Raw genomic sequence first — 23,893 nt, 5'->3', positions numbered from 1 at the left:
ATTCCAGCTATATGACAGCGAGGCAGGACTTGGTCAACATTATTCTCGTCCTTTATACTGACTTAAGTGAAGATCTGTTAGATGTTGAATTTTCATGGATCCCCGCTCATGTTGGATTACTTGGAAATGAGAAAACTGATAAATTGGCAAAAGCTGCATTAGATTTTGATGAATCAGAACAGGATGACACAATTTTCCCTTCCCCTGCAGAGTTGGGCACCGTCAGTAAGATCTATTCTGAAACAAAATGGCAGCAGAGATGAGGATCATCCTTAAAAGGACGACATCTCTATGGCATCGATCCTTTTATCACTAAATTACACATATCAAGAAACAACCGGAGAAAGGAGGTTCTTTTAATCAGACTTCGTCTTGGGCAATGTGGTCTTGGTGCATATCTCAATGTTATTAATGAAGACATTTCTGCACATTGTACAGTGTGTAATCACCTTGATAATGTGGCTCATTATTTACTGCATTGCCAAAAGTATGTCAATCTGCGTAAGGCAATGATGGAGTCTCTAACAGTTCTCAATATTAACCTCTCATTGGCTGGACTTTTATGTTCTAGGAAAATTGTTCGCCATGACGTCCAGAATGTCATTATCGGTTATATTAAAGCGTGTGGCAGTTTTACTTGTTTATAAATATCTAGGTACATAGCAAACCTATATTATGGGCAAGGTGTAAATGGGCCAAGTTGCCCGAACACCTATAAACCTTTAAATGATCAATCAATACTTCACGGATTTGCATACACAAGTTCCTCCATCACCATTGAATATACACAATGTTGTGGTGCAGTCGCTGCCTTTAATCAACGAATCAATCCACGACCCGCTATCCGCTTGAGGGAAACCAGCGAACCTGAACATCGATCCACGCCATTGGGATACGATGACATGCATGAACAAAGTCAGCGAGCCTGACTACCCGATCTTAGTGGCCTCTTACGACAAGCACAGTCGTCTTTTACGGGAAGCATGGGTTGCTGAAGACCTATCCTACCCCGGATTTTCACGGGTCATATCCATCTTGCCCGACACTGCAATACCAGGCTGCTCCTTACACAATCTAGTGGTTGACACCATGAGCACCGATCTACACGTTCGGATACGATGACACGCATCAACCAAGTCAGCTAGAGTGACCAGTGTTTGAAATAGCTGCCTGCCCGCTAGCCAAATGCCAGTGACTTTTAAATTGGTAGAGTATGAAACATTTCAGTAAAGTATGCCCGACTACCTTGGTAAAAAAAATGTAGTGAATACATATTGCTTCCACGACTCATCAAGTCAGTTAATGCATCATTTAACCCCCATGTCAAAGTCAGCGGTCATTTTTTTTTTATCTCGTAGTTTATCGGAAGTTTTTTGGGATAGAAAACTATGAGGGCATTGTTTTTGCTAACATTTGGTTGGTTCGTCGTTTAACGCTGCACTCCGAATTATTCCAGCTATATGAGGTGGTCTGTAAATAATCGGGTCTGGACCAGACAATCCAATGATTAATATCATGAGCATCGATCCACGCAGTTGGGATAGATGACATGCATCAACCAAGTCTGACAACCCGATTCAGTCAGTAAGATCAGTGGTGATATGCGATATGCGTTAATTCATGTAACAATAACGTGTATCTTTACGGTTCTATGCTGTATCGCATACAACATGTACAATGTGATTAATCTCACTGTATACTGACCGAAATATACAAAAGGCTTGTACATTACAGACCTATTCTAACCGGGGTCTTCACAGGTCTGGCCTCTTACGCCAAACCTGGGTTGTCGCAGACCAATTCCAACACGATTCTTCACGGGATTTATATACGCAGTATGTACTGACTGATTCAACTGGAATTAATCACAAAACCAGTCTCCAAGGGTCAAGCTTTTATTGCACATATAAAATATTGGAATAGCCATAACATCAGCAAGGCAAAAAATTGAAAGATTGGGTGGTGTTTGCAGTTCGCTGAAGGAAGTCTGTCATAAAATAGGGAGGGTCTGCTTCCAACATTCAGTATTCAATATGGTTCATGCAGTAGGCTGTGTGACATGTTACTAGGAAATTCACAGACATTAAAATAGATTCTGTGTGAAGAATCCGACCTTAGTGAAACAAACACATTTGTGACATCAGACCATAGACCTGAACATCGCTTCCTGTTTTGTCTTTTGTCTCAGTGGTAATCTTGTACTCATAACAGCCAACTGATATTTGTTGAAGCTAGACTCCCAGATGAATATCATAAATGCTCCGGATATTGAAGTTCCGAGAGATATCGTTACCACAGATATTAGCAAGCTAGTGAAGAGACATAAGCAGAATCGGATTAAAATGTCCACTGCTGACAAAAGTGTGTAAAATTGTTCTACAACCAGGACAATAAAAATCGTAAAGCAAAGATGGTTACCAGCATATACAGAACTCCAGAACTGTAGAGTGGAAATAGAGCTTTTGTAGCAGTGTGATAAAAAAAATTAATCATTTTACGGATTCAACAAAAATTTAAGATGATTAAAAAAATCCTGTCTAATGCATTTTTTTGGTTATTTTATTCTTCGACCTACCAATCACATTTTTCCCTCTCAAAATCCATAAACAAAAAAAGAGTGATATTGTATACTGTCTAACAGAGTGAGGCCAGATATTACACACTGATAGATTGTTAGGAATTGTTTATATATCCCATAAATAACCTTTTTCCTGAGGTTTGAAGAATGTACAACAGTCTTGGTGGATCAATAAGAAGGTGTACTTCACAAGTGTATTGACACCCAAAAGTCTGAAATAGTGCATAACCAGATTTGAGTTACATCCAAGTTCTACCAATGTTTTCCAAAATAGCCCCCCCTCCCTTCTGTGAAAGCAATAAATTTAAATATAAATTGAAGAAAAACTCCAACAGGGCTGTTGGTTAAATGTTGCAATATCTGAATAGATAATAAATTGATGTCTACCTATAGGTGATGAAACAAATACAGTCTATATGAGTAGGGCTTCATCGCAGGGTCAGGCACATTTGCAATGCTCTTTGTGAACAATGAGCATCCCTGTGTGGAGCTTGGTGTAATCTGTGAACACACAGAACTCAGAGGTCACAATTAGAAGCATGTTTTACTGTATAAGAGTGGGTGTGTTGAGTATGGGATTAAATATTTGCTGTCACAAATACATCTAATTTAAACTGAATAAAAAGACATACTATTTCCCTATCAGAAAAAGCAAACAAAACAGTTAACATAAACTTAAATGAAATCACATCTGGCACCTCTCAGAGAAATACCATTTTGACACTTTTCATCATAATACTGCTTCCCTGATAGTGTTATGACATCTTTCCAAGGAAAGGGAGGTAACTGACTAGAGAATTCCAGTTTCTGCCCTTCCTGGAATTATGGAGTTCTAATTTGGCTGAACTAACGAGTCTACGCATAGTCAAATCAAACTAGCATAAAGAAATCATCATCCTGTTCGTAAACTGCAGATTTCATTTGATTCCAGGATTTGCAAAGCATGTGTACCACACCTGGGCGTTGACAGATATTATCCAAATACTTTCATGTTTTGAATCAAGGTGCTCAAGTCATTTGGTGCACTTGGCGAGCTAAGACCCATTATATTTTAATACAGACCTTGATTATTGATCAGATTGTCTCGCCTGGGCGCTACCAATTTGTTTGAAGCAAATGCAAGTAATAGGAGAGGTGGAATCTGACTGGTCAATAGGAGGGACAAAACTCTTTAGCCACTGAGGGGCACTACGATCAAGCCAAGTTCAGCAAGGATGGAATCTTTTACAGTCAGTTAACCCTTGCCTCGGGAATATGTAATACATGTTCCATGTTCCAATAAACTGTCAATATAGCTGTACAACAGATGTCACTATGCATAGTATGTAAATGTTATGATTGAAATACTTCCACAACAACTCATGCATAAAAGATCCCCTGGAAAAGTCTCAATATGAATGCTTAATGATAGAAGAGAGACATGAGGAAAAACCCCATTAAATCCAGTACCACATGGAGTGGTTTGGTCGATCCCCACATCTACAACCACCATTAATGCTCCCCAACCAGTATCAGCTGAAATTACCAATAAACCTGAATAGTGCAAACATGTATCAAAACACTAATGTACTGGATGGAGTGAGTCGGTGAGCCAGTGTCTCGGACACAAAAGTCAGCAATATTCCAGCTAATCACATTGGCCTGTATGTAGTCAAGTCTGGACCAGACAAACCAGTGACTGAAAGCATGAGCATTGATCCACACCATCAGCCAGAATCTGACGAACTGCTCACCTTAAGTCGGTTCTCCTGACAAGGGGGCACGGGGGCCCAGTCATCTTAGGCGCTGCAATTCGCTGTGCAGAGTTGCATCCCTTGGGCACGCCAGGAACCTATAATTGTGGGTTCGAATCCATGTCGCCCCGATTATGTTTCCATGTTTGTCACACCATACCCGTGCTCGTGGGTTTCACCGAAGTGGTAAACGTCTGAGACCTGCATCACTTCGGGCTTTCCTCCCACATTAAGCTGACACGCAGTGATATAACTGGAATAATGTCAAAAGCTTTGTTAAACCCAACTCACTCATTCACTCTTCTGACAAACACGACTGCCTGGGACTGGTACTCTGTTTCACAAAGCAATCTAGTGTTACAACTTTCGTAAGTCAAATGTTAACGAATGAGAGCTACAATAGTCATGCTAAAATCACTTTGAGGAACGAGGCCCCGGACCAGAATCCCCTTGTGGTTCCTGCATGGAGGATATAGAAGAGTTAAACACATCTACTCATATTAAAGTGCATCTCTGCAGCAGCAGTTTAAAAAGTGCTGAAGCAGCATAAAATAATGACTGGCCATCATAAAGAGTTGTGGGTTGTGTTCATATTAAAACATTAATCTGACATATCACAATGCACTGACTGAACAGCTGAAAGATGAGGTACAGTGGGGGCTCTTCTTGGCACTGGAAATTTCACATTTTAGAGTTATGGAGAATATTGTATGAAAATTATCATAACTGGACATATGGCTGACAGCCAGGCTTCTTTCCTTCTCAAACTTGCAAGTTTTGGACTTGTGGTACCATCAAGAACAGAGTGGCCAAAATGAGTGATTTCTCCAACTTCAAGGGAAAAAAGTCAAACCAGAAGAAGTCTGTGACCCATGATGAATTTTGACATATGTTTGTGCTGTCTTTAGCCACATCTCAGAAATCTGATTTGGGACAGAATTTGCTCATGTTAAAATACTAGAAAAAAGCTTCCCGAAAACCACTTCAACCTTTCAAACATATTTTTGCCTTACTAGTACATTTAGTGTCTATTTGAGGTCCAAAATATGCATATATTGAAATGAACAACGTCTAGTTGTTATTCTCACAAACACATCAGATAATGTTCTTAACAATTCCAAAAAGGTTGGTCCACTGCTAAAATAATGCTGTTTCTGTTGGCCAAAATGGGCCCCTAGCATACCTTGTCCTTCAGGGACCGGTCCCTTGTTACAGGGGTGAGGTTTTTTTTTATACACTGATGATCTGAAAATAAATACCCAATCTAAGAATCAGATCTTAGTTCTCACTACAGCTAAACAAAGATTTTAGGACATCCCATTACCGGTCACGTCAGACCGACCTTAAGCAAACTTTGACCGACCAATGGAATGACCAATCAGAAGGGAGCTTTCTCGTGCTTTACGGCACAAATTCCAAATTGGAGACTACGCTTCGAAACATATTTTGACCAATTCTCGATTACAAATTTGAAACCTGAGCAAAAGAACATTTTGGAATGGCTAATAAATGGTCTAGATTGTATGGATTCAGTCATTAAACCTTTAACTATCGTTCGGAATACCCCGTGTTAAAGTTTTCGAGGTTCCATGATTAGAAATCCCATTCCGACTGTCACTTTCATAATTCGTTAGGTGATGCTCTGATTGGTTGGATGAAAGGGTGTTCTGACGTGACCCCTAATGGGATGTCCTCAGATCTTTGTTTAGCGGTAGCGAGAACTAAGATCTGATTTTAATGAGATTGAATTAGACAAGAAGTGACCAATAGCCCCCCTGTACAGTCAGCATGGTCAGGAATAGGATCTGAGTGTGAATTATAGACACTTCAAAATCTCGCCAGTTCACATGTTTAAGGCAACACATAGCATGCATAAAATTGCAATATTGTGACCGCATAATGCTTGACAATTCATGACTTGCAAAGGGTAAAAAATATAGCAGTAGATATAAAAGCCTACAGTTTCAGTACTACCTCCAAAAAATGTACATCTCTCAAACTAAATAAGAAACATTCACACTGATACATCCAGTAGGTGCCTGGACATGAAAGATAAAGAAGTGTGTATGATGGTGCTCTTAAGGCTGAAAATAATAGTCTTGGTTCACAAGCACCGCCCGCATCATTTTAAAGTCAGCAAGTCCATTTCATTTTTATTTCCATTTTCAAAAAATAAAAAAATCCTCACACTTGAAAACAATGCGATCCAATATAGCACACAGTTACTTCCCTTTATAGCGCACTGCTTTACTGCATAACTCTTGTATGGTCATGGCAGAAGTAGAGTGAGTGAGTATGGTTTTACGCCGCTTTTAGGAATATTTCAGCAATATTACGGCGGGGGACACCAGAAATAGGCTTCACACATTGTCGGGAATCGAACCCGGGTCTTTGGCGTGACGAGCGAACGCTTTAACCACTAGGCTACCCTACCGCCTGGCAGAAATAGAAGTTTGTATGCTTATGTAGGGATGCCCTTTACCAGGTTGATGGTACACAACTGTATATTTGGTTACATACTAGTCTGAACAAGCAAAAAAAAAAAACACCTCCTGCCCTCACTATATTTTCAAAAGTCATAGCCTGAGAACTAATTCTTTTATGTATATTTTTGAAGCCTAACATTCTTTGTCAAAAACTAAGAATACTGCCTATCATTGGCTGAATTATATAACATTGGCAAGACAGCATGAAGCCCTATATTCTACACAACCTACAGTTAGCTATTCCTGCAGATGCCATTCATATTAAGGCCAACAAACCTACACTAACCCCTGGACCCATCTTCATGGTTCTCGCAATCTCAAATTCCACCAATGATTCCCTTTAGCCAATTTGATTGGCTATGCTGCTAGGTCTAGCGTACCAATCAGAATGCGAATTACAAACCAGCCTCAACGTTGGGTTGGCGATAACAACATAGCGGCCAGTCCCACTGATTATGATAGCGTTTGTGAGAAATTCATCATTGAAAAACTGTCTGACAAAAGAAAGCCCTAAAAAATCCTTTTGATTCTTGTAAATGCTTGTGTCTATCATAGAAAATACCCATAGCTTTGTTATCCATTGTTGAAATAACTCCCCACACAAATTGTTTGTAAAGACACCATGGCATAAACACCTGTGTTGCTTGTTGGGCAGGGCATGTATCCATTCTTGTGTTTGAGCTCACTAGAGGTGTTTTGTTTGTTTGTTGTTTAACACCGCACCCAGCAATATTCCAGCTATATGACGACCATCTGTAAATAATCAAGTTTGGACCTGTCAATCCAGTGATTGACATCGTGAGCTTTGATCTACGCAATTGGGATACGATGACATGTATCAACCAAGTCAGCGAGCCTGACCTTCTTATCCCTTTAATAGCCTCTTACGACAAGCATAGTCGCCTGTTACGGCAAGCCTGGGTTGCTGAAGACCTATTTTACCCCGCATCTCCACGGGTCTTCACTGGAGGTGACAGGTTAACATTGACATCTGAGGTTATTTACAGAATAAATAAAACATTAAGGACTGTGTTTTGGTTACCATTGCATACATCAAAGAACAAGGGAACACACATAGCCATTATCATTTTCTGTAGAATATTTATTTTTAGATTGTAATCAAGTACTCCTTTTGTCTGAAATAACAAATGATCAATATTATTGAGAAACAGATCAGGTAATAGTACCCCTTGAGCCTTGACAAGTGAATCAAATCAACCCTAAAGGTCTTTACCCAAATAGTTCAATGACAGAATACACACTGTGTGTGTCTTTCTCTGTCTGTAATTTAGTGTATTCATTACAAACTCCATCTTCCTGAGGCAAGAGATTTAACTGACTTTAAAAGTCCAGTTTCCACCCTTGCCGAAGAACTAGGCTGGTATTATGGAGTTACATTTTGGCTGGGCTAACGAGTCTATGCATAGTCCAATCAAAATCGTGCACCGAAATCGAAATCCAGTTCGTAAACTATCATGCAGATTTCGGTCGATTGCAGGATTTGCAATACCTGTGCACGCCAACTCGTTGTCAGCAGATATTTTCCAAATCTTTTCATGTTTTTAATCAAGGTGGTCACGTGATTTGATGCATTTCGCGATGTAAGACCCGTTTTATCACAATATAGATCTTTATTATCGATCAGATCGTCCTGACTTGGCGCCACCATTTAGTGTGAAGCAAACACAAGTGATACGAGAGGTGGAATCTGATTGGTCCTTAGGGGAGGCTTAGAAGGGACATAGCTGGTAATAGCCACTGGTGGCACTACGATCTAGCCCAGTTATTCCAGCCTAGTTCGGCAAGGGTGGAAATTGGACTTTTAAAGTCAGTTAACTTTCTTGCCTCGGGAAGATGTACAAACTCACAAAAGAATAAGAACTTTGGACAATGTGAACTGGGCCTTTTCATCATTAGCTTTCCTGAACTTTTCCATTTCGTGTGGGCAAACTGATCTAAATATATTAACAGAAATGAAAATAGGCTCTGAATATCCCAACTGGTCTGTAATTGCGGCTTTCCAAGACAACAACAGCAGTGAACAGCATGTAGAGTGTCCACAGAAGACATCATGAACAGGTCAGATCTATTATGAAGACCATAGTTAATTCCTGATAGTGATAAGTGTCAGCTTAATGTACGACGAAAGCCCCAAGTGATGCAAGTCTCAGACGTTTACCACTTCGGTGAAGACCACGAGCACGGGTATGGTGCTGACAAACCTAGAAACATAATCGGGGTGAACCGGGATTCGGACCCACAATCATAGGTTTCTGGCGTGCCAAAGGGATGCAACTCTGCACAGCGAATCACATCGCCTTAGATGACTTGGCCACCCGTGTCCCCTGATTACTGAATGAAGAAGTACCATTTGCACAGTACAACTATATATGATTTGGGCCCCAGTACGTATTGCAATATATAGCGCAACTCTCTGTATTGGGATATACTGCAATACGATTTATGTGCCATTACGCCACACCTACTATATAGCGACATAAGTTGATACCTTGGTTTAAATACCGGTAAGTATACACTGACAAGTTTAAAGGTCGATAGTTTGACCAGACTTACTCCTTGTGCTATTTACAAGTACTTATTTACAACATGTGGTATTATACCTTCATGAATCATGATTATAATTTATAGTTAAAGATAAAGCACTAGGTATTATCGGCTGTAGTACCTTAATGAATCATGATTATAGTTAAAGATAAAGCACTAGGTATAATAGGCTGTAATACCTTCATGAATCAGGATTATAGTTAAAGATAAACCACATGGTATTATAGGCTGTAGTACCTTCATGAATCATGATTATAGTTAAAGATAAACCACAAGGTATTATAGGCTGTAGTACCTTCATGAATCATGATTATAGTTAAAGATAAACCACAAGGTATTATTGGCTGTAGTACCTTCATGAATCATGATTATAGTTAAAGATAAACCACGTGGTATTATAGTCTGTAATACCTTCATGAATCAGGATTATAGTTAAAGATAAACCATGCGGTATTATAGGCTGTAATACCTTCATGAATCATGATAATAGTTAGGGATAAAAAACTTGAGTGAACAAACTCCTCAAATTAGCATGCTCCTAAGGTTGTAGAACTACATCACATTCATACAGGTACATGCAAAACATCATGTAATATGCCGGCTATTAATAAATATTTCATTGCCTTGAATATTATCAATAAATTAGTACAAACTTTGCCTCTATGTACACCTGGCTATATAAGGAAATGTGCTGATGTATTCTTATTCTTAATGTCAACATCAACTGCAATGATACAGAAAGTCATACCCACACGTATCACGATACGCATGATACAGTGATACAATCTCAGCTCATGTACATCAGAGCCAATCTTTAAACCAGTATAACAAGGTACGTCATGTCATATGTATCACCACACCTGTACCATGATGCGTATCATGATACGCATGATACAGTCATACAATTTCAGCTCATGTACATCAGAGCCAATCTTTAAACCAGTATAACAAGGTCACAATGTGCATAGATAAAATGCATTAGGATTTCTAGCTCACTTAACAGTGGCTGCAAAACAGAATGCTTGATACGATCAGGTCCATTTCTTTTGTTGTTTTACAGACAAGCCAGTTATCCCCATCTACCCGAGGCAAGTGAGTTAACTGACTATAAAAGTCCAGTTTCCACCCTTCCCGAACTAGGCTGGTATTATGGAGTTACATTTTGGCTGGACTAACGAGTCTATGCATAGTCCAATCAAAATCGTGCACCGAAATCGAAATCCAGTTGGTAGAGTGTCATGCAGATTTCAGTCGACTGCAGGATTTGCAAAGCATGTGCACCGCCAACTCGTTGTCCACAGATATTTACTAAATATTTTCATGATTTTAATGAAGGTGCACACGTGATTTGATGCACTTCCCGATGTAAGACTCTTTTTATCACAATATAGATCTTTATTATCGATCAGATCGTCTTGCCTGGGCGCCACCGTTTTGTTTGAAACAAATGCAAGTGATACGAGAGGTTGAATCTGATTGGTCATTAGGAGAGGCATAGAAAGGACATAACTCGTAATAGCCACTGGTGGTGCTACGATTGAGCCCAGGAATTCCAGCCTAGTTCGGCAAGGGTGGAAACTGGACTTTCAAAGTCAGTTAACTCTCTTGCCTCGGGAAGATGGTTATCCCAGATATGACTAAAAAACATAAATAAAACTTGTGATTGAAACATGTTACATGTGGTGTCTCCTTACATTGCCTTAGGCACGAGACGTGGTTCAACATATGCCTCACATCACCCAGCAGTGAATGGGTACCCGGTAGGATGAGATGGTCATGTGACTGTTAACCTGCTAGTGCCTCATAAGGCAGCTTGGGTTGTATACTCCCCAGGGAGCTGATCCACTGACCAGAGTAATAATAAAATATAAAAACATGTGCATGGAATCTATAAATGGAATTACTATTATTTCATTATTACAGGTAAATCATCCTATAGTTTGAAAAAGAAATAAAACAGACGATACTATTATTGAAAATATAATTTTTCTATCTCCGTTAGCATGGTTAAAGCTTTCGTAATTGTTTGCGGAAATTAACCTCAAATCAATCTCAACAATATTTTTCTATTAATCACCTGTCAAGAAAAGTTCTACAACACAAAAATTGACATTGGTCTGGCCCAGACATTTCCTAGTATTTAAAAACTGCACAATATGGACAATTTGGGATTGGATATTCTATCATCAGTCAAGCATTGCCCTGCCTAGTGAATCATTCTAAATCTAGACTTGATACACTACCATAAATCATGAAATAAATACAGTAATACTGTAATTATAAAATAAAATAAATAAAATCACTAAATAATTAATGTGAGTGTCGACCCCTGGCCTTAAATGCATCATGAAATTAACATGAGGAGCCCTGCTTGAAATGAGATAGGTAGGTCACTAGCGAAGATAAGGTATTACACTTGGCACGGAATTATCTACATCTAACACTCAATTACATTGTTTAGTGTGAGCATTGTTATACATGTCACTGTTTCTGTGTGTGTAGAGAATCTAACAGGACAAAATACTACTTCAAAATGTCCCGATAAAAATGCCTTACTTTATTAATGCAAGCTAAATTTCATGATTTACAGTACTTAAACAAGTTAGCACAACCAAATGATGCATGAGTTTACTGCAGTTCCTAGGGAACAGAAGGACACTATGACATGAAACCCTCTCCCTGTTCACGGAGATAAGCAGCTTTCAAGTCTTTCAAGTTCTGTTTCAACATTGCAACTTCATCCCACCTTTGAGCTTTTGTTGCCTGTTGAATATATCCATGAATAATCTTAATTTGTGTCACCATCGGATCGTCATCGTTGTCCACATTGGGCACAACCTCCGTGGGCTTCCAGCCCCTCCCAACACTATCCTGTGAATCTGAACGTTTATGTCCGGGCTGTTTCACGCCCTCGGTGGGAGATTTCACCGCGGGCTCGTCTTGTCGTTTCTCTTTCTCTTGAGCATCCATGGCTGCTTGTCGCTCAGCTGCAATTTTACGCTGAATCTCTTCTTTCCTCCTTCCTTGCAATATCTTATACTCTTCTTCTGTTGGGAGGACCTGTAGACCCAGCAGGTTCTCGTGCATGAAGTTACTGGCATAGACTCGTATTGCTTTTTGAAGGTAAAGCTGTTTGGGGTTGGGCTGGGGGTCATCGTGCAGGTTCAGAACCAGAATTTTCTTGCTGAAAAAACGTATCACGTGACACAATAATTGAGAGTACAAATACATTAGAAAACAATATGCGCCACTCAGGCAAACCATACAGTCATCAGTACTTACTGGAAGATGGTTATATTTTAATAATTCTGTTCTTCATGAAATTCAAATTGGGTCAAGTCTTTACCTCAAAAGACGCTTCATATCCAACGAAAACAATAAACTTATTGCGATATGTCTCATGATAATGTATACCGTATTTTCTTGAGTATAGTGCGCAGCCATGTAAAATGCGCACCCCCCTCTAGCGGGTTCAATATTTGGGAAAAAAAGAAATTTGAATATTATGCGCAGAAAAAAATTACAGCGTACCCTTTCAGCGAAGTCCGCCAAACGAACGGGTGATGAGAAACTTCGTCAGTACAAATTCGAAATTTGAGATAAAAAATCACCAGACATGTTTATTTACCGTTTAAATAGTATTTATTGTTCTGCTAGGCATTGTTTTATATCTAGGAATTAAGATTACCTTGTGCGATCTTCCGATCGCTTCACACACGATTTCGCCGAAATTAATAAAAACAATATTAAAAGGATTTTTGAATGAAATTAATGAAATAAGTTACAAACATAAGTCCAGATATACAAAGAACACTTTTTATAGCCAGACAGTGTAATTACATGATTATTTTGCGTACTTCAGTATGGATTTGTTGACATGGTATTTCCGGTGTTTCGTGCTCACGGTAATGTCTTTCCATGGGGGAAAAAAACATCCAAACTCATAATTCGTGTATAATGCGCACCCCCTTCTACACAGCTGTGTTTTTTCGAAAAAAAGTACGCACTATACTCAAGAAAATACGGTAATTCTAAATTATGAATTCAGAAGCAATTTGAAACATCAATGTATGAATTGCAGTTCATGAACGGAACAAAACTAGATGCTGGAAAAACATAATGTTTACTCATTCAACAAATATGCACAGATGCACGGTATGGAGCAGTGATGACTTGGCATACACCACTGCCAGAGACTTATCTTCATATCACGTGACTGGACGTTTCTTGTTTGTAAACAAACATGCTTATTCTGAAATCAGAGCAGACTGGCCAAATGCAAACCTTGCAGTGTGCTTTACTTATTGTTTAGCCCAATTATATAGATATCTTGCTGGATCAGTGAGGAGAATGACAATATATCGTTATACATCAAAGTGAACAAATTGCTAGCTCTTCCTGGGGCTTTGAGGACATCACATGGAGCAGTACGACCTGGATATTGTTGATGGAAGAGTACGAAATGATGTCAATGCATACAGGGAGGTAACTGAGAATTAATCTATCTTCGCGAACTTGCATTTTGGAATTATGGAAACATTTTGATGGCATTTGGCAAGTGTATAATATTAAACATATGACAAAAACCACTTTTTGAAATCACCTGCTATACCAAGCATTAAATAATGATATTGTGATATGTATCGTGGAAAAAATGAACCTTTAACGTTATACCAATGATATGTCCCACCCTCACAACATCACAACAAACCCATTTTGGGGGTTATTGATTTTATCAATATTTCCATCATATTCTTATTAGAATTAGAATAATTGTCAGGACTACATTCAAATATTGAACCCTACCTGAGTTGATCCACAACTTCATATTGCCGGGTCAACTTCGTCCGTAGGATTTGAGCTTGTCTGTAGTTGTACACAGTCTCTCCAGTGCTGTAATACGAGTGAGTGAGTGAGTTGGGTTTGACACAGCTTTGAACAGTATTTCGGTTATATCATGGTGTGTCAGCTAATATGGGGAAAAGGCCTGAATGGACGTAGTTCTCGTATATTTACCACTTCGCTGAAATCTATGGCATGGTTAATGCTGACAACAACCAAGGAAGGAATTATTTTTTTCATGTGATCATAGGATCCTGGCATGCTTAAGGGGCACAACTCTACACTGTGAAATGTTATGATTTAGACAACCCTTCTGGAATAGGAATACACAGGCTCATACACAGTCATACAGAACCATCATTGCGAATTCAGTGTTCCATGTTATTATACTACACTGGTGGCGCTACGGTCGAGCCTAGGAATTCCAGCCTAGTTCGGCAAGGGTGGAAACTGGACTTTTATAGTCAGTTAACTCCCTTGCCTCGGGAAGATGTATTATAATATACATGGACCCATTCCACACCAGAGCCTCATTTTAGGCTTTGATTTTGAATGTCACAATGCTAATAATAGCCATCCAATCAAATTATATATACTCACATGAGGAAGAGAACTCCTGTGTTATGTTAGTGATAAGATAGAAGGAGCTGGTGATGTCACTTCCGAAATGAAGCTACGTTTCTTAACAAAACAAAACTGTTTGTTGTTTAATGCCTGCACTCAGCAATATTCCAGCTATATGACGGCGGTCTGTAAATAATCAAGCCTGGACCAGACAATCCAGTGATTGATATCATCAGCATTGATCCACACAGTTGAGATCCATGACATGCATCAACCAAGTCAGCAAACCCGACCACCCGATCCCGTAAGTCGTCTCTTACGACAAGCATAGTCGCCTTTTACGGCAAGCATGGGTTGCTGAAGACATTTTTCAACAGGCATGAAGTACTCATAACCCCCGCCAATATGACATGTCCGGTCTAAATCAAAGCCATTCCCATTGAAACCCGAAAAATAAATCATTAAAAAAATCCCAAACTATCCAAAGCCACCAAAGCCACCAGTCCACCACTAGACCTATCTAAGATATGTCTCGCGGTTTTTGAAACGAAACGTGATGGACGGACAGAAGGAAGGATGGTCAGCACCCATTCCCATATTCCCCTTCCACTTTGTGGCGGGGGATAATATTAGGTTAATATCTAGTCCTGATACCGGTAGTGACAACAGACACGTGTTTACCTGAGAGAGTCTACCATTGGGAGGTATCTTGTCAGTAGCTCCTCAGCCTCCTGAATGCATGTCTTCATTTTCTGATAAAAACAAAGTTCCATAACATTTTCAAACCTTTCTGCTTTACAAATATTAAAATAAAATATGCATGTGTAACATAACAAGGTACCCTTAAATGTCCTACTCTTGGGATCTATTATCTATCGGAAATATTTGTGTCTGGATGTAAACTGTATTATGTGCATGTAGAAAAGGTAATGGTGACGTTAAAACAGTAAAATATAAAAAAACCAAATGATTAAATGTTACAAAATGTTAACACTCAACATCTTTGGGATGGTATCCACTGTAAGATCTATCTAGTATTGTTTGTTTCTTGTTTAGCACAGCACTCAACAATATTCCACTTGTATGGCCGCAGCCTGTATATAATTAAGTCTTGACCAGACAATCCAGTGATTGACATGAGCATCAAGCTACGCAATTGGATGGCATGCATCAACCAAGTCAGCAAGCCTGACCACCTGATCCCATTCGTCACCTCTTACGACAAGCATTGGTTGCTGAAGATATGGACCTACACTGGGATCTATCTAGTAATTCATGAAACCCATACATCATATAGCTGCATAAGTGGTGTCTTAGTGTTGCGCTGTTCCGTCATCTGGTCTCGTCTCTCCAGGAGACGCCTACAACTGTCACACACTCGCATGTGCCTCTCCCCTTCTGGACCCATCAGAGAGTTGAGGCTGCTGTTACTGCCCGTCCGACGCAGGAAACCCCGACCTTGGAAGCTGAACGCAGGGTTCACCAGCTTCTCTGTGAAAGTAACGGCAACATTCTGAAGACGTGGCATTTCATACTTTTAGGTTCATGGATTCCAAAAGGAGCTAAAATCAACATTCAGACCATAAAATAAAGTAGTTTCAATGTATTTCTAGACAATGGCTCCATCTACCATGGATAAGAAAAATAAAAAGCTAATACTTAAAAGCCTAACGAAACGTATCTTAATGTTTTAGATAATAATGAATAATCTCGTGCCACTGCAAACCCCTTACAAAGAGAATGCAGCAGTATCTTATTTTTCTGTACAAATAATGCACTTTAAATAGAATTCACACTTACATTTCCCCCTTAAACCCACACAACCTTGTGCCAAATGAAACAAAAATATTGAACAGCACAAATGTATCTTAATTTTCAACTGAGCATATTGTTCAGCTAAAAATACAATAAAGTGATGCCTGAACTGGTAGAACATCCTATGATAAGCCAGTGAGTGCAATCTGTCTAGCAGAGAGCCACCTTGTCTGTCCCCAGGGAGTAATCCTAGTATCATCCCTGCTTCACTACTTCAGTGGTGGAAATCAATGCTAGCTTGTGGCTTTTAATTTTTTCCAAGGGCTAGAGAAACGTTGACAGCCATTAGGGCTGTAACGATTCACCGATACCTACGATATCATCCTTACTTAGATGGCAGTGGCTTGTAAATAATCAAGTCTGGGCCTGGCAAAGTCATGGGTTGATAGCTTGAGCAATGATCTACACCCATTGTGACAATGTACATTTTAGTTAGCGCTTCCGACAAGCATTCTAACCTGGAATGTTTTCAGTGCAGGCATTTCGGATTCACATCTTACAGAATTTAGACAGCACTTGTCATAACTAAAATAACTAAATCATTAGACCCCTTTCCCAGTGCTAGAAACTAACCTATTTTGTCCTCTAGTCCTTATTATGATAACATATAGCAAAACCCTAAAAAATGGCAAATTTCTACTAGTCCTTATGATAACTTTACTATAGGGCAGTTTGGCAAGGACTACAGGACTAGTGCCAGTTTCTAACACTAGCAGATGTTGCTGATGCTTCAAAATGCTAGCTTTAGACAATGCTGAGATTTATTTATAGATTCTTTCTCCGTGTAATTTATGACATTATTGGCCAATTCTTGAGCCTGAGAATCTATGATTAGGCCATGCTTACCTAGCGTTGAAATGTTTGTTTTTAACCCTATCAAATGACTTTTAAAGAATCCTGGTATTGACTTGTCACGCCGACCTCTTAGTAGTCTTATAAGCTACCAATGTGTCCATGGGAGCGTAGTCAATTTCATCATAATGACGTGCACGTGCACAATATGCGTACACCCTCTCTACTAGTAACAGACCAAATGTGCTTGCCCAAATTCTGCACACCACCTACCGGGGGTACTTGTCTAAACTCATTTTGTGAGTCGGTTCAACATATCCTTGATTACCAGTAGTATGACTTATACAACTGTTTCCAAGTGTTATTCACCATCCATTACTTTGTGTAATGAATGAGGGAATCTAATACCCCCATCACACCAAACTAGTTCTCAATACGTTCGTGAAAGTGTCGATCGGGTTCCCACTGTGTATGAACGAAGTGGGTTGTAGTAGCAACTATTGACAGTCTTTTCATGAACTCCATGGATGGGCTCGGGCGGGGAGGTTGCTCTAGAACTTTGAGTCTGCTCAAAATTTTATCCCGTCCATCCCGTTCTGCAATTAGTCGGATTAACAACGTACTTAAAACGAGAAAGACGTTTTACGAACGGAATTGCCGTATTTCGAACCTACTAAGGACATGTTACGACGTGGTGCAGTCGGACATAAATTTCAGTACGTGTGCACACCGACCGGGTCGACTTCTCTTTGGAGGCATGATGTGTACAGCTCGGAGCCCTGAACTTGAATGCTACAATGAGCTTGTTATTCATAGGAGTCCGGTCTTGGGACGAGATGGAGATATACTGCGAACGAGTTGGTCGGGTTAAGAATTATTTAGAACTGGCTTGGACGTATTGAGAACGAGGTAGAACGAGGTTGAACTGGTTAAGAACGGGTTGAGAACAGCTACAGACTTGCTCGAACTGCTTCGAAACGTTGTCGGGATGAGGTGAACAGGCACTTTTACACGATCTGAACTGGATACAAACGGACTGCAGACTGGCTAAGAACGAGACAGACGTATTGAGGACTGCTTATGAACGAACTAGCATCGTATTTTATGCCAAACTACGCGTTCTACTGTGATCATAGCCCGTTCAAGTATTTTGTTTACAACGGGGTAGAACGGGATGTGATGGTAGCATTAAAGGACTCAAATACCTACGAGCATATGAGAACGTGAGGAACTGAGAGCACTGTTCACACATGATCCCTCCACAGATGCGGCAGTGATGGCGCCGGCGCCGCAGGGAGAAGGACCTCTCACAGCAGAGGCAGGCTGGAACCTCACTATCCGGGATCCAAGGTACCACGGACTTCTCGAAAGCTGCAATAGAAATGAGTTGTCACATTCTACATGCTGAAATAAAGTAACTTCTTTCACATGTTAAAATATATTACAAAGATATGATACAGGCCCTTTTAAGATTTGCAAAATTTAAGAAATGAGGTAAACCATAACAAATCTAAATGAGTGAGTGAGTGAGTTTTGTTTTGCGCCACTTTTAGCAATATTTCATCAATATTACGGCGGGGGACACCAGAAATGGACTTCATACATTTTACCCATGTTGGGAATTGAACCGGGTCTTCTGCCTGACGAGCGAACGCTTTAACCACTAGGCTACCCCACCGACCCAAATCCAAATGAAATATATCAAAAATGTTTGTATGACCGAAAATTTGGCTTTGTGCTTTTCAACTGTTTCACATTTGGCATTTATAACAACACCAAATGCATAGGTAATACTAAAATCTGTCTAAAAGGCCGATTTTTTAGGTCCTCAGGAAAGCATTGTTTTTCCAATAATGAATTTTTAACATGAGCAAGTCATTGACCCAAGCTGATTTTGGTAGAAGATGTAGATCTTGGATCACTGACTTGCTCATATGTCTCTTAAAGTTCGAAAAATCCACCTTTTTCACTAATTTTGAAACATACATATGAATTTGGTCATGTCAGAAAACCAAAACAAGCAACTTTAATATTGGACATAACCTATTCTACTCTTGTATTATTCAAGGTAGTTGGTTAGCCTAGTGGTTAAAGCGTTCGCTCGTCACGCCGAAGATGACCTGGGTTCAATTCTTGAAATGTGTACATTGTGTGAAGCCCATTTATGGTGTTTCCCCCCCCCCCCCCCGTGATATTGCTGGAATATTGCTAAAAGCAGCGTAAAACAAGACTCACTCACTCTTGTATTTTTCAATCAACAAAAACCTGGTAATGATACAAAGAAGGATTGATATGACAAAATAAATAGTGAGTGAGTGACTGAGTGAGTGAGTTGGGTTTAACGCCGCTTGTAACATTATTCCAGTTATATAACGGCATGTCAGCTTAATGTGGGAGGAAACCCGAGGTGATGCAGGTCTCAGACGTTTACCACTTCGGTGAAACCCACGAGCACGGGTATGGTGCTGACAAACCTAGAAACATAATTGGGGCAAACCGGGATTCGGACCCACAATCATAGGTTTCTGGCGTGCCCAAGGGACGCAACTCTGCACAGCGAATCGCGGCGCCTTAGATGACTGGCCACCCGTGCCCCCCAAAATAAATAGATCGGCACAAGTACCACTAATAACAAGAAGACACTGCTTCAGAATTTATTCTCTAAATACCTAACTTTGTTCTTAGGTGATGGTTTGATACTAAACCATCCCATCATTGATGACAAAATCTGATCTCCCTCACTGAACCATCAGATACAGCCATCATCAGCGGCAAACAGATTAATGTCCTTCACCCTGTCAAAATGTCTTCCATACAACAGAGTTAGTAACAACGTGCTGTCATGCCTCAAACAGAGTCAGCAAGTGAATGTTGTTGGCATTAACCAAGCAAATCACCAGGGTAATGTCTTCCATACAACAGAGTTAGTAACAACGTGCTGTCATGCCTCAAACAGAGTCAGCAAGTGAATGTTGTTGGCATTAACCAAGCAAATCACCAGGGTTAAATTCTAAATTATCCAGAGTATCATATCTCCATTCTGTTATATGATGTATAGCTTGGACCGATAGTGAGTGAGCGAGCGAGCGGGCACGCTCGGGTGGGTGTGAGCGAGCGAGTGAATGAGCAGTCTTCGGCACCACTGTCAAAGTACTCAAGAAAGCATAAAAGATAAGAAATCATTTATAACAGTCCAGTGATTAGCTTAAATACATCATGTGCTTGCTAGTATGAGGTTGAGATTTCGAACATACATGTAGATCCATAGCGAACTCTGAACATTCTTAAGAGGCGATAGGACTGGCTATGGAGCCAGGGCATATTCTGTGCTAGGTTAGTGATAATAGAGATGGCGCTAGTGATGTAACTATGGTAAATGGGTCCAGGCTGTTGATCACAGCAGAATGGAGATATACACTGGATGATTGAGGATGCACGTTAATAATGGTCCAGGTCCAGCTAACCAGTGGTTGGTACAATCATAGCTTCGGCAATGATCCACACTGTTGGGGGTCAGTTGGGGGTCAACGACAAACAAACAACAAGGTCACAGAAAGGGACCATGCCATCTTCACTTCAGTCCATTCTTACAACAAGCATAAAACACAGGGACCTACACTAACATACAGTCCAAAATTTGTTTGATTGTTTGATGTTCAATGACGCACTCGGCAATATTCCAGGGGTGGGGGTGCGTGTTTGTGTTGGTGGTGTTGGTGTGGGTGGTGTGGGTGGTGTTGGTGGTGGTGGTGTTGGTGTGGGTGGTGTTGTTGGTGTGGGTGGTTTTGGTGGTGGTGTTGGTGGTGGTGTTGGTGGTGTTGGTGTTTGTGGTTTTGGTGTTGGTGGTGTAGGTGGTGGTGTAGGTGGTGGTGTGGGTGGTGGTGTGGGTGGTGGTGTTGGTGTTGGTGGTGTGGGTGGTGCTGGTGGTGTTGGTGGTTTTGGTGTAGGTGGTGTTGGTGGTGTAGGTGGTGGTGTAGGTGGTGGTGTGGGTGGTGGTGTGGGTGGTGGTGTTGGTGTTGGTGGTGTTGGTGGTGCTGGTGGTGTTGGTGGTGTAGGTGGTGGTGTGGGTGGTGGTGTGGGTGGTGGTGTTGGTGTTGGTGGTGTGGGTGGTGCTGGTGGTGTTGGTGGTTTTGGTGTAGGTGGTGTTGGTGGTGTAGGTGGTGGTGTGGGTGGTGCTGTTGGTGGTGGTGGTGTTGGTGGTGGTGTTGGTGGTGTGGGTGGTGCTGTTGGTGTAGGTGGTGTAGGTGGTGGTGTGGGTGGTGGTGTTGGTGGTGTTGGTGTTGGTGGTGTTGGTGGTGTGGGTGGTGCTGGTGGTGTTGGTGTTGGTGGTGTTGGTGGTGTAGGTGTTGGTGGTGGTGTTGGTGTTGGTGGTGTGGGTGGTGTTGGTGGTTGTGGTGGTGGTGTTGGTGTAGGTGTTGGTGGTGGTGTTGGTGTTGGTGGTGTTGGTGGTGTGGGTGGTGCTGGTGGTGTTGGTGGTTTTGGTGTAGGTGGTGTTGGTGTTGGTGTAGGTGGTGTTGGTGGTGTGGGTGGTGGTGTTGGTGTTGGTGTTGGTGTGGGTGGTTTTGGTGTAGGTGGTGTTGGTGGTGTGGGTGGTGGTGTTGGTGTTGGTGTTGGTGTGGGTGGTTTTGGTGTAGGTGGTGTTGGTGGTGTTGGTGTTGGTGGTGATGGTGTTGGTGGTGATGGTGTTGGTGTTGTTGGTGGTGGTGGTGATGGTGTTGGTGGTGTGGGTGTTGGTGTTGGTGTAGGTGGTGTTGGTGGTGTGGGTGGTGGTGTTGGTGGTGGTGTTGGTGTTGGTGTAGGTGGTGGTGGTGTTGGTGTTGGTGGTGTGGGTGGTGCTGGTGGTGTTGGTGGTTTTGGTGTAGGTGGTGTTGGTGGTGTAGGTGGTGGTGTAGGTGGTGGTGTGGGTGGTGGTGTGGGTGGTGGTGTTGGTGTTGGTGGTGTTGGTGGTGCTGGTGGTGTTGGGTGGTGTAGGTGGTGGTGTGGGTGGTGGTGTGGGTGGTGGTGTTGGTGTTGGTGGTGTGGGTGGTGCTGGTGGTGTTGGTGGTTTTGGTGTAGGTGGTGTTGGTGGTGTAGGTGGTGGTGTGGGTGGTGGTGTGGGTGGTGCTGTTGGTGGTGGTGGTGTTGGTGGTGGTGTTGGTGGTGTGGGTGGTGCTGTTGGTGTAGGTGGTGTAGGTGGTGGTGTGGGTGGTGGTGTTGGTGGTGTTGGTGTTGGTGGTGTTGGTGGTGTGGGTGGTGCTGGTGGTGTTGGTGTAGGTGGTGTTGGTGGTGTAGGTGGTGGTGTGGGTGGTGTTGGTGGTGGTGGTGGTGGTGTTGGTGTAGGTGTTGGTGGTGGTGTTGGTGTTGGTGGTGTGGGTGGTGCTGGTGGTGTTGGTGGTTTTGGTGTAGGTGGTGTTGGTGGTGTAGGTGGTGGTGTGGGTGGTGGTGTTGGTGGTGGTGGTGGTGGTGTTGGTGGTGGTGTTGGTGTTGGTGTTGGTGGTGTGGGTGGTGTGGGTGGTGGTGGTGGTGTTGGTGTAGGTGTAGGTGTTGGTGTAGGTGTTGGTGGTGTGGGTGGTGTGGGTGGTGGTGTGGGTGGTGGTGGTGGTGGTGGTGTTGGTGGTGTTGGTGGTGGTGTTGGTGTAGGTGTTGGTGGTGGTGTTGGTGTTGGTGGTGTGGGTGGTGTAGGTGGTGTGGGTGTTGGTATTGGTGGTGTTGGTGGTGGTGGTGGTGTTGGTGGTGTTGGTGTTGGTGTTGGTGTAGGTGGTGTTGGTGGTGGTGTTGGTGGTGTTGGTGTTGGTGTTGGTGTTGGTGTTGGTGTAGGTGGTGTTGGTGTTGGTGTAGGTGGTGTTGGTGGTGTGGGTGGTGGTGTTGGTGTTGGTGTTGGTGTGGGTGGTTTTGGTGTAGGTGGTGTTGGTGGTGTGGGTGGTGGTGTTGGTGTTGGTGTTGGTGTGGGTGGTTTTGGTGTAGGTGGTGTTGGTGGTGTTGGTGTTGGTGGTGATGGTGTTGGTGGTGATGGTGTTGGTGTTGTTGGTGGTGGTGGTGATGGTGTTGGTGGTGTGGGTGTTGGTGTTGGTGTAGGTGGTGTTGGTGGTGTGGGTGGTGGTGTTGGTGGTGGTGTTGGTGTTGGTGTAGGTGGTGTTGGTGTTGGTGTAGGTGGTGTTGGTGTTGGTGTTGGTGGTGTAGGTGGTGTTGGTGTTGGTGGTGTAGGTGGTGTTGGTGGTGTTGGTGTTGGTGGTGTTGGTGGTGTTGGTGGTGTTGGTGTAGGTGTTGGTGGTGTTGGTGGTAGTGTTGGTGTTGGTGGTGTAGGTGGTGGTGTGGGTGGTGGTGTTGGTGTTGGTGTTGGTGTAGGTGGTGTTGGTGGTAGTGTTGGTGTTGGTGGTGTTGGTGGTGGTGTGGGTGGTGGTGTTGGTAGTGTTGGTGGTGGTGGTGTTGGTGTTGGTGTTGGTGTAGGTGGTGTTGGTGGTAGTGTTGGTGTTGGTGGTGTAGGTGGTGTGGGTGGTGGTGTGGGTGGTGGTGTTGGTGTAGGTGGTGTTGGTGGTGTT

The 23,893-nt window shown here is 42.0% G+C and overlaps 1 protein-coding gene across 2 annotated transcripts in view; it reads right to left on the bottom strand.

Annotated features, from left to right (window-relative positions):
* Positions 1–6,685: 6,685 nt before the first annotated feature.
* LOC139445080 (rabenosyn-5-like) overlaps positions 6,686–23,893 on the bottom strand; it is a 30,195-nt gene continuing 12,987 nt past the window's right edge. For both annotated transcript variants that reach the window (XM_071226162.1, XM_071226163.1), the window contains 5 exons: positions 18,585–18,746; positions 16,057–16,259; positions 15,450–15,520; positions 14,169–14,255; positions 6,686–12,546 (listed from right to left, as the gene is read on the bottom strand). In XM_071226162.1, the coding sequence (XP_071082263.1) occupies positions 12,021–12,546; positions 14,169–14,255; positions 15,450–15,520; positions 16,057–16,259; positions 18,585–18,746 (1,049 nt within the window). In that variant the 3' untranslated portion in view covers positions 6,686–12,020. The remainder of the gene's footprint in view (positions 12,547–14,168; positions 14,256–15,449; positions 15,521–16,056; positions 16,260–18,584; positions 18,747–23,893) is intronic.

Source organism: Haliotis cracherodii, unplaced genomic scaffold (genome assembly GCF_022045235.1).
Source record: "Haliotis cracherodii isolate W230 unplaced genomic scaffold, xgHalCrac1.p SCAF_6, whole genome shotgun sequence".
NCBI lineage: Eukaryota > Metazoa > Mollusca > Gastropoda > Lepetellida > Haliotidae > Haliotis > Haliotis cracherodii.
The sequence above is the reverse complement of the archived record's forward strand: the minus strand, read 5'-3'. Positions and strand labels throughout refer to the sequence as shown.